Genomic DNA, 13,746 nt, shown 5'->3' with positions numbered 1-13,746 from the left:
ACCTTTCTGAAGAGGACTTCCCTCTTTTGTGATTGGTAGAATTTCTTATAAAAAGATGTATCCATGTAAGTAAGTGATTTTGCCTTATTAATGTCAACAGAAACGTAAAAAGTATAATTTAGGCGTGAACGAGAATGGCAAGAGGAATTTTGCTTTTTAGTGGAGTTTACCCTAAGCAATTACATGAGAATTACAAACCTAAGAGATAAAATGAAGGAAGTACAGTTGATCCATGAACAGTGCTGGGTTAGAGGCACCAATCCCTGAACAGTTCAAAATCCCACTATAACTTTATAGTCAGCCCTCTGTAGCCATGGTTCCACATTCACAGATTCAACCAGCTGGGATCATGGGGTACAGTAGTGTTTGTTATTGAAATAAAATTCAGAAGTGGACCTGCATAGTTCAAACCCGTGTTGTTCAAGGGTCAGCTGTAAAGTATGGAGAGGAGACATTCTGACTTCAACGAAGGGTGGTAATTAAATGATTTTAGAACATGCCATAGAATCTTGTCTTCTCTTTGCACTGGAAACCTCTTATTTTCCATGAGGAACTACTTTGTAGGTTTTTTAGGATGGGACAGGTAAGTAAATAAATGTGTACTTTTGTACTAAGTCTTCTATCTGCCTGCTTACTTCATTCTACGAACAGATTGTCATACTTACGTGAGAAAAATCCTTACTGCTTACATTATTTTCAAAACTTTCTAGTTTCCAAACTGCATAATCCCTGCTTAATGAAATTTTTTTACATATATACATTACTGAACTGAATTAAAAGGATTTGTTTTCTGTTGGATGCACTCCCCGCCCCATTCAACTTGGTTTAGCTTTTAAGTCCCAAAGTATCATCCAATAAAAGCTAGGAAATGTCACCAGTTTCTCTCTCAAAGACTCATACCAGAGGCACTTTAAAGGACTGTCATGCAATTTGTACCTTCTGTGGTTAATTTTATAAAATTTACATCTTAGGAAACTTTCAATTTTTTAGGGGGTTATTTTTATTTTTTATTATAGTTGATTTACAATGTTCTGTCAATTTCTGCTAGACACCAAAGTGACCCCATTACACACACACACACACACATACACACACACATACATTCTTTTTATCACATTATCCTCCATCATGTACCATCACAAGTGATTGGATATAGTTCCCTGTGCTATACAGCAGGATGGTGTCAGTTTTTGAATATGTTTCTTTTTGTATGCCTTTAAATATTATAAATATGAATATTTAAATAAACTCTATATCACAACTTTTGAAAGTTAAAATAGTTCCAAATAATTTGCAGCCTCTAAACCAGTGGCTGTCAACCAGAGGTGGTTTTGGTATCCAGGGGACAACGGCGATGTCTGGAGATATTTTTGTTGTCACAACTGGGGGAAGTCTGCTGTTAGCATCTTGTGGCCGAAGACCAGAGATGTGGCCAAACACTCCACAGTGTATAGGACAGCTGCCCACGAAAAGAATTATCTAGCTCTAAAATGTGCTGAGGTTGAAAAACATTGCTTTAAACTGAATAATTGGAATCTATACTGATTACTATTGTCTCCAGAAAAGTGAGTACTCTTAAATTTTCTCAGGCCAGGAGAGGCGCAGACTACATTGAAGCTCTGTGAATGTAGCAAACAAAACAAAACAAAACAAAACACATGTAGGTTGCAGCTTTAAAAGATTCAATGCACACTGGCCTTAACCTGTGCTGTTCAACTGGTATAACATTGTAAAGCAACTGTACTTTAATAAGAAAAACCATGCTGTTTAAAATGCAAAAAGAGAAAGTACATTGTGTGCTGACAAGTACTTACTCTTGGCTTGACAAGCTGTTTGTCAAAGATAAAGCATAAGCTCATTGAAGAGATGGTGTTCCCGTCTTTATCCTCCTAGACACTCAACTCCCATGCCAAAGGAAGAACCAGCTTCATTTTTAATAATGAGCTGCATTTCCCCTAGCCATTTTCATATTTTGCATAATTAATTATAACTACTCATTGTTAGTACTCCAGAGCTTCATTAATATCAGCATCATTACTCTCTTGGTATCAATTAACATTTCTGATGTTTGTCAGAAAGCACTGCGGTTTGACGTTGTCCATGCAGAAGTGCAACACAGAGGTATAGATCAGCTATCAACAGTGCAACTCCGAGGGTAGGCCTTTAAAAAAGAGCAGTCTGCCATGCATCTCATTAGAAAGCGATTTGCTGCATTTGAGATTTGTCACTAAATTGTCCCGTAGTGGCAGAGCGTTCCTCTGAGGAATGGTTCTTTGGCAGCGATCCAGACACATGGTACATACCTAGCACGTTCCATTACCTTTGCAACTTTCTATCCTGTAATGTCATCAGGACAAACATGTTCCCTCAAATTTTCCATACTACCTGACTTTGAATGATGCTAATGAATTTGGCCACACCTGGAAGCTGATACCTACCTGCGTGTAGCACTCCAAATCCAGGAGGACAGCTCCTGTGCTTCAAGCAGAACTCTAGCTCCAGGTAGCGCCCCTCCTCGCATTCACACACGCGGTTATGGGTGCGATTGCATTCCTGCTTGACGTACTGCAGTTCCTTGCACACTGGGGTGCAGTACAGACACTCGTCACTGGTGTGCCAGCTGTCTGTGTAATAGTGGTCAGGACAGGGGGCACACACGGTCTTCCGCCTTGCCGTGCAGTGCTGTTTTAGGGAGGTGCCAGGAGGACATTTGTCGCACATCAGTTGCTTAGAGGTTTCTGGGTCATAATGAAGGTACTTTGGAGGAAAAGTTTCCTGGGTGGTCCATTTAATGGAGATGTCCAAGAACTAGAAGAAGAAAGGGAAATAGCGGCAGGTTAGCATGGAAATGGGGTGGTTCTTCTGTGCATCGTTAACCTCAAAAAGTCCTTTACTACCTAAAGCCTCAATGCCCACCCTGCCTACTGAGCTACAACCACAGAAAATAAGTTAAGAAGCCACAGTTCTTGCCTCTGAGTAGCTTAACCTCAAAGACCAAGATGGCAATAGCAGCAAAACATCTTAAGTAAATCTAGCTCATAGTTGGCTGGAGTGGAAAGCTCATCAGACTGAAAATGATTACACATAGATGCACTGCTACATAATTCATGTGCCCTGAGTGACAGTTTATCCCGGGCTTCAGGATTGTCTCCAGTTTAGTGAATTGGATGAACTAGTAATTATCAGAACAGCTATACCAGAATCACCTAGGCTTCTTGGTTAAAAAAAAAAAAAATGTAGATTCCTGGGATTCACAGCCCTAAATATTCTGATTCCACAGGTATGAAGTTAGGGCTAAGGATTTAAAAAATCACCTGCACTGATCCCTGAGTATGAAGTCCACACTCAATAAATATAATTTCATTTATTCACTTGATGGTAGTTACTGAGCCCTTAGTATGTGCCAGGCTCTGTGCTGGGCAACTGAGAGAAAGCAGTGAATAAAATAGTCCATCAACTCTCTCTTATGGAGTTTACCATCCAACTGGAGGAGTAAGAAAATAACAGATTACGTGTTAGGAGATAAGTGTTGTCAAAAATGAGCAAGTAAAAGAGATTGGAGAAGTGGAGGGGAGGGTAGAGAGGTTATAGTCTTTAAACGGGGTGGTCACAGTAGCCACGTTCAGAACTAGATGCTATTTTTCTTTTGGTATTCCCATTCTAAAATGTCATGATTCCAAATTATATTGAAGTCAAGGGTTGGCAGTTAGTCATTCTGATCATTCATTCATTCATGCAACAGATATGCTTTCAATGCCTACCAGAAATATACCAGAAATATGCTCATAGTATGATATGATCTTTGTCTCTATGGAGCATGTAATCTACTGGAAAACTTCTAGAATTTTAAGACTGATATTTCCTGCAGAACATCATAAAATTCCATCTTGAATCTCACAGGTGAATGATGTCTGGAAAATTAAATGACCACCCCTTTTAAGGTTAATGTGGAAGAACTTCAAGGAGCAGGCAGGGATTCAGAAGCTTCCATGCATAATGTCAGAAGAGGTCCATGTACAGGGGAAAGAAGATTTCGTGGCCAGGAGCTGCTTGGGAAGACAGCCCCAAATGGGTTTTCTATCCTGTATTCTAGATCTTGGAAGGTCTTCAAGGGAACATTGAAGTAGTTCTTCACACTAAGTCAAAGAAACAGTGTTGTTTGGATGTGGGGATGGTTTGTTTGGTTTTTATTGTTTGTTTGTGGTGCGGGGATCAACACTGACTATTTTCAGGCTTTGGGAGGTGGCAGGCCAAACATGATAATTTTTTCCAAACTCTTTCCTTGCAGAACTCCGGAAATCTCACAGAAAACCCTTTGACCCTTTGCTGTTCCCCTGGCTGGGAATGCCAAGCTAGGGGAACAGCACTCCCTTTTGACTTAGGAGAGACAAAGGTAAAGAAAGTCCTTCTTCATAGGCCTTTGGGCATTTTAGTAAGTAATTCTGTTCACTTCTCACTGGCACATGACACGCATCAGGGCTGTCTGGACTTAATATAAGCTGATAAACCAGATGATAAGAATGAAACATCTCATGTAGGGCTTTGGATTTCTTAGCTGAGAGCAATTTTCAGAGTGTTGTGATGTCAAGGATTCCTAACCTACAAAAGTAAAACATAGTGCAGAACCAGGTCTGTTTCAGTGGTATTTTCGTGACACTCTCGTGACCAGAGGGTTTCTGGGGAAAGTATGTTCTTGAATTTCCCTGGGGCTTTTTATTGCCTCAGATAAAGTAGGTCACCATTAGAAGAAAGAAATGGACCAGTAATGGGTGAAAGCTCTGGTTTGTCTTGGGTCTTTCAGAAATAGATGGAGTCTTGTCTACTCATTCAACACATATCTATTGAACACCCACTGTGTACCAGGTATTGTAGAAGAACTCAGTCTTTGGTGGCACACAAAACAAGGGTACCTCATATTCAAACTGCTTACAGTCTAGTGAGGAGGCAGACAGCATAGAAGTGAAAAGACAAATAATTACAAATAACCATCAATGTTTTGAAGAAAATGAAGTAAGAGGAACTGACTTTATTGCTACTTGGTTATTTGAATATATTATGCTATATTTTTCAAAGTCCCTTGTGCGACTTTGGCTCAAATATTTATAAAATCTTCAATGCATGACGTTTTCCTGATGCAACTTGCAAAGACACAGGAAAGCAATGAAAATGCTTTGTTTTTTCCTCTTTATGTTCACGTTCGACTTCCTAAAAAACCACTTTTGAGGCTTCTGTTCTTACAAGAGGCCTGGCTCAGAGGTTCAGATGGATGCTTGCTACTGCTGAGTGAGCCCCGTCCTGCTGGGGCTAGCAGTCCTGAGTCTTACCCTGCCTCACTTCCCATCACCCCCGCTTCCCCATGCCAACATGGCTCACTCACTCATCAGCTGACCCTCTTCTCTCTTCCAAGAAGTGATGAAGGTAAGATGGGAAAACCCCCACATGGTGCTTGTGTCCCTCACTAGAAGCAGCCACACAAATATAAGAGCTAACCAAGAACACTGATGCAATTTGTATTTTTCTAGGCAATTGGACATGACATTGTTGGTTTCCTGAAACCATGCTTTGGAACTTAGTTGCCATTTCTTTAAAATACAGGGAAGCTGAGGTGAAAGGAATCCACAGAGAAAAAAATAAATCTGGTTGACTTAAGGCTTAGCGAGCAATTATAAGAGTGAAGGGCATTTCTTCTAGGCCACCGCAGGGAATTATCATATATATTTTTAAAAATCAGAAAGCCTTAAGGGACTGCAAACTTGTTTTCTGCAAGTTCTACTGGACCTCTGTGTTTTATTTGAAATTTTTCCACTTTGGCAAAAATGCAGAACTCTGTGTGGCCAAAATTGGATGCTTAAGTCTCCATCTCTGGTTAGCCTCAATTCCTGCACAGAATTTCTGGAACCAGTTATTGGACAGAGGATGGGCAAATTTAATAAAGCTCTTCATCTCAGGTCTCTCTCACTTTTCTTGTGCATTTCCTGGAAAAGCAATGAAAAAGATGCCAAAGGAGGACAGGTCATCTTAATATTGGCTCTAGCTCTTTTACCAGCTGATAATATTTAAAGTCTAATAAGAGTTCAAAAATAAATCTTTATTTGAAATGCATAACCACTGATAAATATCTGCAAAACCTGGAACACATGCATGGATGTCTTTGCAGAAGCATAAAGTGCTTTCTATAAAAGAAGCCACTCTGTTTTGGATGTTTTATGCTTGACTTTTAAAGAAAAATTAAATGGAATTTTTCTCTCCATTTTTTTCTTTCTTCCTCTTCCCATTTCCTATCTGCCCTTCTTTGGTGTAGATACTTGAAGGGAATCCAGAAGTCCTCTAATCTAGTGTTTCCCACCACTAGAATTCTAGAAGGAATTCTTCCTTCCTGCATGTCTCTTTTCTTGAAATGACAGTTAGGTTTCCACCTCTAGTAATTTTGTCCCTCTCCTTAACTTCCTTTTTTTTTTTTTTTTTTTAAATGTTGGACAGTGTTAAAGAATATTCTATTTCAAACCCAACTATCTTTTTTCATCTATCAAGTGTTAGCAGGTGGTGGTAGTGGGTGAATATGGTGGTGGGTTGAATTAGTTGTTCTTTAAAGCATTTTCTAGCTCTAGCATTTTGATGTTCTACCATGGTAATATTGACAGAGTTTAAGTAACTAATGAACTTGGAAACAAATGCCTTGCTCTAACTCTTCTCCTACTTCTTCTGCTCTATTTTATTTGTAAAACCCCTTTTTACATACATACTTTGCTTTATTGTACCTCACTTTATTGTACTTTGCAGATGTAAGTTTTTTACAGTGGAAAGCAAAGTACTTCCATTTGTACGTGTACCAACCATGTGTTGAGCATCTATTGGTGTCATTTTTTCTAACAGCATTTGCTCACTTTGTGTCCCTGTGTCATATTTTGGTAATTCTTGCAATATTTCAGACATTTTCATTATTACTCTCTTTGTTGTGGTGATCGGTGATCAGTGATCTTCAGTGTTATTATTGCAAAAAAAAAATACGACTTGCAGAAGGTTCTGATAATGGTTAGGATTTTTTGATAATGAAGTGCTTTTTAATTATGTAATTAATTTTTATTAAGGTGTAGGCATTATTGTATAGTCATAATGCTACTGCACACTTAGTAGGGTAAACGTAACTTTTATATGCACTGGGAAATCAAAAGATGCATGTGACACACTTTATTGCAATGTTCCCTCTATTGCGGTGGTCTGGAATTGAACTCACAGGTATCTCTGAGGTATGCCTATACTGCAGAACTCTCTTACTAACCTCAAGTTTTCCCATATACCCATGCCTTCCATTCCCTCTCTAAAACCAAGGGATACCCAGTACACCGAATTCTCAGCCATGCTTTCTCCTTCAGCACACCATCTCCCATTTGTTCTCACCAGTGGAAGATGCACTCTTAAAAATGTCAATTGTATGCTTGCTGGTGATTCTGTTGATGCTCATTGTACATATGTGTCTGTATATGTTGTAGTTGTAATTATAGTTAGGTGATCCAAATATTATGGAAATCAGTAAACATGAGTGAGAAAAAAATTTTTTTCTATGAATAGTAAATTGGATGTTTGGAGAATGACTTGATAAAGATGAGGCAGGAAAAAATGAAAAAAAAAAACTACCATAGAATTTAGGGTAGCTGAGACAACTATAAAAACAACATGGGGAAGACATCCAGAGGGTTGTACAATCAATTTGTTTCATAAATGTATTTAAATTCCAAAATTGCTCTTTATGAGTTCCTTTTAGTCACTTATGATGGAGCCTGATAATGTGAGAAAAAAGAATGTATACAGTATGTGTAACTGGGTCACCATGCTGCACAGTAGAAAATTGAGTATTATATTTGCTGTGGGTTTGTCATAAATGGCTTTTATTATATTAAGGTATGTTCCCTCTATAACCACTTTGGTAAGAGTTTTTATCATGAATGGATGTTGGACTTTGTCAAATGCTTTTTCTGCATCTATTGAGATGATCATGTGGTTTTTGACTTTTCTCTTGTTAATGTAGTGTATGATGTTGATTGATTTGCGTATGTTGAACCATCCTTGTGCACCTGGGATGAATCCCACCTGTTCATGGTATATGATCTTTTTTATATGTTGTTGGATTCGGTTGGCTAAAATTTTGTTGAGAATTTTTGCATCTAAATTCATCAAAGATATTTGTCCATAGTTTTCTTTTTTGGTGGTTGCAATTAAAAACAAAAACAAAAGTCTATTACCCTGAAAAAAATAAAATAAATAAAATAAAATTAAAAAAATTGACAGAACATTGTAAACCAGCTATAATGGGAAAAAATAAAAATCATTATATAAAAATAAATAAATAAATAAATCCCAAAATTGAAATGGATGGGCAATACATTTTAGATAATGGTTTTGTAAGAAAGACAGCAAGCAACTCCAGTTAGCCAACAGGGATTCCAAGAAAGGCCTTGCCTGTATTTCCAAGTACAGGTGAATGAATGTTTATTTAAATGTTTTAAGTCAAAATAAAATATTTAATATATAGGGGTATATTTTATTATTTAATGCTTAATAAATAGGTATGTAATTTTATTATTAACTGATTTTTCAATTAATCATATAACTCTTAGTCCCAAACCTGTAAAATTCTAATCAAAATTCCCATGTTTAGGAAGAGAACTGATATGGTAGTAGTATGTGCAGGAAGCAAAAATGGTCACTGTGAAGGTGGAATTCTCTTTTGGCTCTCCTATTCTGCCATATGCACCTTAAATCTCTACTCTGCGCCAGGCAGTTAACTGAAAAATAATCTATATAATATATTGGTTTTACCTACTTTAGGATGGTTTACCATTATCATCATTAAGTCTTCACCAGCTACAAAAAGGAGTCTTAGAATGACTAGCCATCCCAGGTCACAGTAATTAGTGGAGACAGAATTAAAACCCATAGTATGCACCATAGAATACTATTTTTTTCCCAAATCCTTTAACATTTACCAACTGCTTTCACATATGCTACAGCCTTCATGCACAGCCCAAAAGCAAGCCTGAAAATGCTCATTTTCCCATTAAGACTTCAGAGCATAGAGTTAGGAGATTACGAAAGTGAGGTCAACTGAAGTCTTGGCGAAGTCCAGATGAACTGATGGCTTTCCTTTTTGTGCTAAGAGTAGCACTTGTCGAAGGTTACTGAGATGGAAATTTATCAGATGACAAGTGATTTCACTATAGTAATCTACTGGTATATGCTTCTTCTTAAAGGATACAAGAAGAATATACTTCCTCCAGCAGGTTTATTTTGCATGATGCAATGCAGCCAATCCCAGACTCCGGGGCTTGCTCTCTGGTATGCAGAACCATGAGTGACCCAGTGGGTTTCCGTTTATGGAAAATTCATTAAAAGGAGCCCACGCAAAGCTTGAAATAACTACTTGGTTTGGGAGTTCCTTTTGTGATCTCTCGTCATGATCTTTGCCACAGAGAACTATTTGAGGACTATCCAGAGTTAGCTAAACTTCTGGTCAATTTGGAAACCATGGTATTTTACAGTTCGTCTTAGCCAAGAACGGAAACATCCAGGATATATATCATGGTAAGTTTCCTAAAGATCTCTTGTAGTATAAACTACAAAGATTTAAAAACAAACAACCAAAAAACCTCTTTTCCTATGAAGGTTAGTTTATTTGGTTTTCTACCATCTTATAGTAACTTCTTCCCAATTTCCTCCATTCCTTAAATCATTTATTTATTCATTCATTCAGCAAATATTCATTGAAACAATTACTATGCTCTGGAAATGCTGCTCAGCAATGAATTAGAATAAGTTAATGTTCCTGTCTGATAGGAACATTCATCCCAACACCCAGCCTGATGTAAAATACTCATAAATCACTGCAAACGTGCTTGGAGGTAGAAGAGAGGAGGAAAAAGATCCCAAAAAGACTCAACAGAGAAAGAGGTCAGAAATAATGAGAAGCTGTAATTAGACTTTGGTAAGGAGGAGAGGAAGTTATAGACATGTTAGCTGATTGCATGGGGGTGAGGTACTAGAAAGAATAAGTGAAAAAGAACACGCCCAGGCATTGTGATTATTAGAGATGTGATATTGCCATTAATTACTGACAGTAGGAGGGGGAAACAGTAAGGAGGAAAACAATGGATTTAGTTTTGGATCTGCCGACTATGAGACTCAAGTGGTGATGTCTAGTAGACGCTTCAATAGATATATTGGGTTATTCAGGATGGAAATGCAGCTAAAGAGAGATTTCCGGTTATCCCACCTGAAAACACACCAGTGGCTCCAGAAACAGAGAGGGGTGGGATGGCATTGCCCCAGGATATTGTACACAAGCAAAAAAGCTTAAAATGTTAACCTTTGGGACTTAGAAACTTTTGCAAGATGGGATGAAAAAGAGAAGGTGAAAAAAGTAGGGATATCACAGAAAGTTTCAAGAAGAATGCTAAATGGACAATGAACAGTAAGTTCCAAAAAGTATTCAGCTTGGCCATTAGAATGATGTGCATATTTTAGCTGGGAACCTTATGTGTACCATAGTCCCAAACTCAGTTCAACCACCAGCTTTAGTAACCTTTGGCTATTATCTTACCTCTAAAGTAAGAACAAGCCTGATTTTATTTAGCCCTATACATTGTTTTTAAGTGAGTAAAAGGACACAAACTTGGTAGAGAATAAGGTTTCAGACAAGTAGGAGTCATTATTATATACTCTAATTACACAGGAGGTGGGAAATGAGGGACATTCTGAACCAGACTCATCTTTGGAGGCATTTTGAAATTTCTTCAGTAGGAAGTGACACATCTAAAATGTGCTATAAGTTGGTTATATATCTTATCCTTAATTGTCTCCAGAAAAGACATCCCTGATTTGTTTTTAAAAAGTTTCAGTATCTTCTTAGCTTGGGGTCTCAGTAAAATTTTTCAAGGCAGTCCCACAGATATGCTTAGAGAACCCAGATAGAAAAGGATTTGTTTCCACACACCTTAAATGCTTAGCATGATGTCTTACACATAGCAAGGATTCAGTGTATTTATTTTATTATATTTTAATTTCCTTCAGTAGATATATTGAATACCTACTGTGTGTAATTAGGATTAGTGGTGATTCCACAGACACAGATAAATAGCCACCACCTAAAGGGTAAATTTTCAAGGACAAGCACAAAATCTGCATTTTTCTCATCTGTAAAATGAGAGTGATGACAGAATTGGCCCAAAGGAAGATGTTTTTTTGAACATTCATCATTGTGCTTGGCATTTTGCATGTACTGTACTGTTTGTATTTAGCTTTCATTTTAAAGATAAATGCATGAAAAAGCAAGTAGTTGATTTGACAGTTTTATCTGCTGCTGCCAGCTCCCCACCTGAGGGTCCACCCCTGCTTAGTAATTTCCACAATAGCCGGGATCAGGTCTCTAGGAAAGGTTGCAGAGCAAATGCATTACATCTGTTCATCTATTAGGAACTGGTTTGCTGCCAACGGCTTTGACTAAGTAAACAGGGGAAAGGAAACAAGAGATTATGATTTATTAGATGAATTGTAGGGCCAATTTTTATACTCTTTCTGCATCCCTTGAGGCAGAAGGATTGTCTCCAGGTAAAACTTAAATGTGTTTTTCTTGGTGTTGTCGCACCCTTCAAGAAGTTTCCTTTAGTTGTTTGGATGCTTTAAAAATAATTAACAGTACCTTGTTTGTGTTTGGAATCAACCAGAATTGTTAGGACAGATTTGCTCATGATACTTTTGCTACATCAGAGGAGTTTTACAGACAATTAACATGTAATAGATTAACAGATAAAGGGGAAAACTCCCTGGGAAAAAAAGAATTTGTCATGCAAACACTTCAAACTTTCCAAGGGAGCTATGAAGAAATCTCCCATATTTTGGATCTCAGATCTTAATATTTCTTCTTTGGGGCTTTTGCTAATCACCAGATTTGAGATAAGACATCATTTCTGAACACTTCAACACAACAGCAGGGCTGGTTGTGATTTTCCTTATAATTATGTCCATTCAGGCCCCACCTGACAAGCACCAGAATGTTATCACTAATTGAGAGTTTTCCAGCTACAGTCCCTGGCATTTTGGGCTCAGAATTGGCCATACATTTTAGTATGTTGATATTCTAGAACATCAATTTGTAAATTCCATTTTATTTCTACTTTTCCTTGAAGACCGTACACTGCTGACATCATCCTATGAATCACTTTGGTTTCCAATGATCTAGATTGAAACCTAATCAATATATGGTCATGGGTAGCTGGTGAGAGAAAGTTAGAAAAGAACAGCCATGGTGATTGTGAAATGGAATAGAAACTAGGAAAAGAAATGGAATAAAATAGGATGTGACTTAAGCCTATAGACATTTATCGTGTGCCTGTGACATGTGAAACATACTGGAATCCCTGGATGATATGGTGAATAATAATAGCATAACATGTTATGACATTATTACATAGTAGGCTCTAGACTGAGCCTTGTCTTCACATGCTGTTATCATCCATCCTCTCCAACCACATCTCAGGTGATAATATTATCCCTGTTTTATAGATGAAAAAACTGAGTGTCAGTTAATGACACTCTGAGTGTCAGAAAAGTTGAGTGACTTGTCAAAAGTCATAGAGCTAGTACACGCCTGAGTTGGGCTTCAAATCCAATCCTATATGAAGCTAGGCTTTTAACAATGGATTCTTCCCTTTGAGGGTATGTAGGGTTGTGAAGGAGTGAGGTATATATATGATCATCTATGGCACAATATAAAATTAGGTACAATCTGTTTTTTGCCCATCTATCTATCCATCCATCCATCCATCCATCCATCTATCTACCCATTCCATGCCATTACATCTCCTATCTATCTATCTATCTATCTATCTATCTATCTATCTATCTATCATTTATCCTGGTGAATAGACTTTTCTCTCTCTCCTTTCCTGAATGCAGTAGTACACACAGCCTCTCTAGAAGATGGTTCTGTGAGACTGAGTAGTCAGTTGCACTTTACAATAAACAGCAGCTTCTCAGTAATGCACCTCCTTTAATTTGCTTTCCTTCCTTTTTGGTTTACTCTTCTTTCTCTCACTCCTGCTTCCTTAGGATTGCCCTTTCTAATAAGGAACTAAAAAATATAGTGTTTGCCTCATGCTCTGTATCCTAAGGGATCTGGACTTACAAGTCAAATCTAGAAGAAGAACAACAGCAACAATAAAAACCATGGTGACCCTCTCCAGCTGAAGGAGGAACTGAAAAGGGGGTTGAAAAATACATTAGAATCACTTTGCCCAAGGATATGACTTGGAGCCTGAAACTGGGACATTCTTAACCCCAGTAAAGAAGAGAACTCCAGTGGAAGGAGCCCAGAGGCTTTGCTGCTTTATGGGTATTTTTCACTGGACTCCTCTGCTAGATGTAAGCTCCTACAGGGCAGAAAAATTTCTCAGCTAGGTCACCTTGGGTAAAATTACTTAACATCTGGACCTCAGTTTCCTTGTCTGTAAAGTAGATACCAATTTCTGCATCAGAGGATTTCTGTGAAAACGAAGGCTGTTAGTATTCCCTTCTGTCCAGGACCTAGGATGACACAGAAAGTAATATCTAGAACATGGCTGGTTTGCTATGAAAGAGGAAAAGGGAAAAAAATTGGGGGGTCGTATATAGGCAATTAAGTGCTCTAATTTGGAAGTGACTTTTTAAACTCACAAGTCATTGCCAGAACTATTCATGCCCCCACCCCCACCCCCA

At 38.0% G+C, this 13,746-nt stretch overlaps 2 protein-coding genes across 3 annotated transcripts in view; one reads left to right on the top strand and one right to left on the bottom strand.

Annotated features, from left to right (window-relative positions):
* The window catches only part of COLEC10 (collectin subfamily member 10), a 204,627-nt gene that overhangs the window by 1,724 nt on the left and 189,157 nt on the right, over positions 1 to 13,746 (top strand). The window contains exon 1 of one of the 2 annotated variants that reach the window (XM_085021816.1): positions 9,468 to 9,579. The exons of the other annotated variant lie outside the window; for it this stretch is intronic. The gene's annotated coding sequence lies outside the window, so the exon portion shown is untranslated. Of the gene's footprint in view, positions 1 to 9,467; positions 9,580 to 13,746 lie in introns of those variants that run through there. 2 annotated transcript variants of the gene reach the window in all.
* TNFRSF11B (TNF receptor superfamily member 11b) overlaps positions 1 to 13,746 on the bottom strand; it is a 28,757-nt gene that overhangs the window by 6,766 nt on the left and 8,245 nt on the right. The window contains exon 2 of the mRNA XM_003481346.5: positions 2,439 to 2,808. Within this exon, the coding sequence (XP_003481394.4) occupies positions 2,439 to 2,808 (370 nt within the window). The remainder of the gene's footprint in view (positions 1 to 2,438; positions 2,809 to 13,746) is intronic.

This window comes from Sus scrofa, chromosome 4 (assembly GCF_054392235.1).
Source record: "Sus scrofa isolate SSC_HxYL_T2T_F1_AM1 chromosome 4, Sscrofa_HxYL_maternal_Yorkshire_Landrace_v2.0, whole genome shotgun sequence".
Classification (NCBI taxonomy): Eukaryota; Metazoa; Chordata; class Mammalia; order Artiodactyla; family Suidae; genus Sus; species Sus scrofa.
The sequence above is the reverse complement of the archived record's forward strand: the minus strand, read 5'-3'. Positions and strand labels throughout refer to the sequence as shown.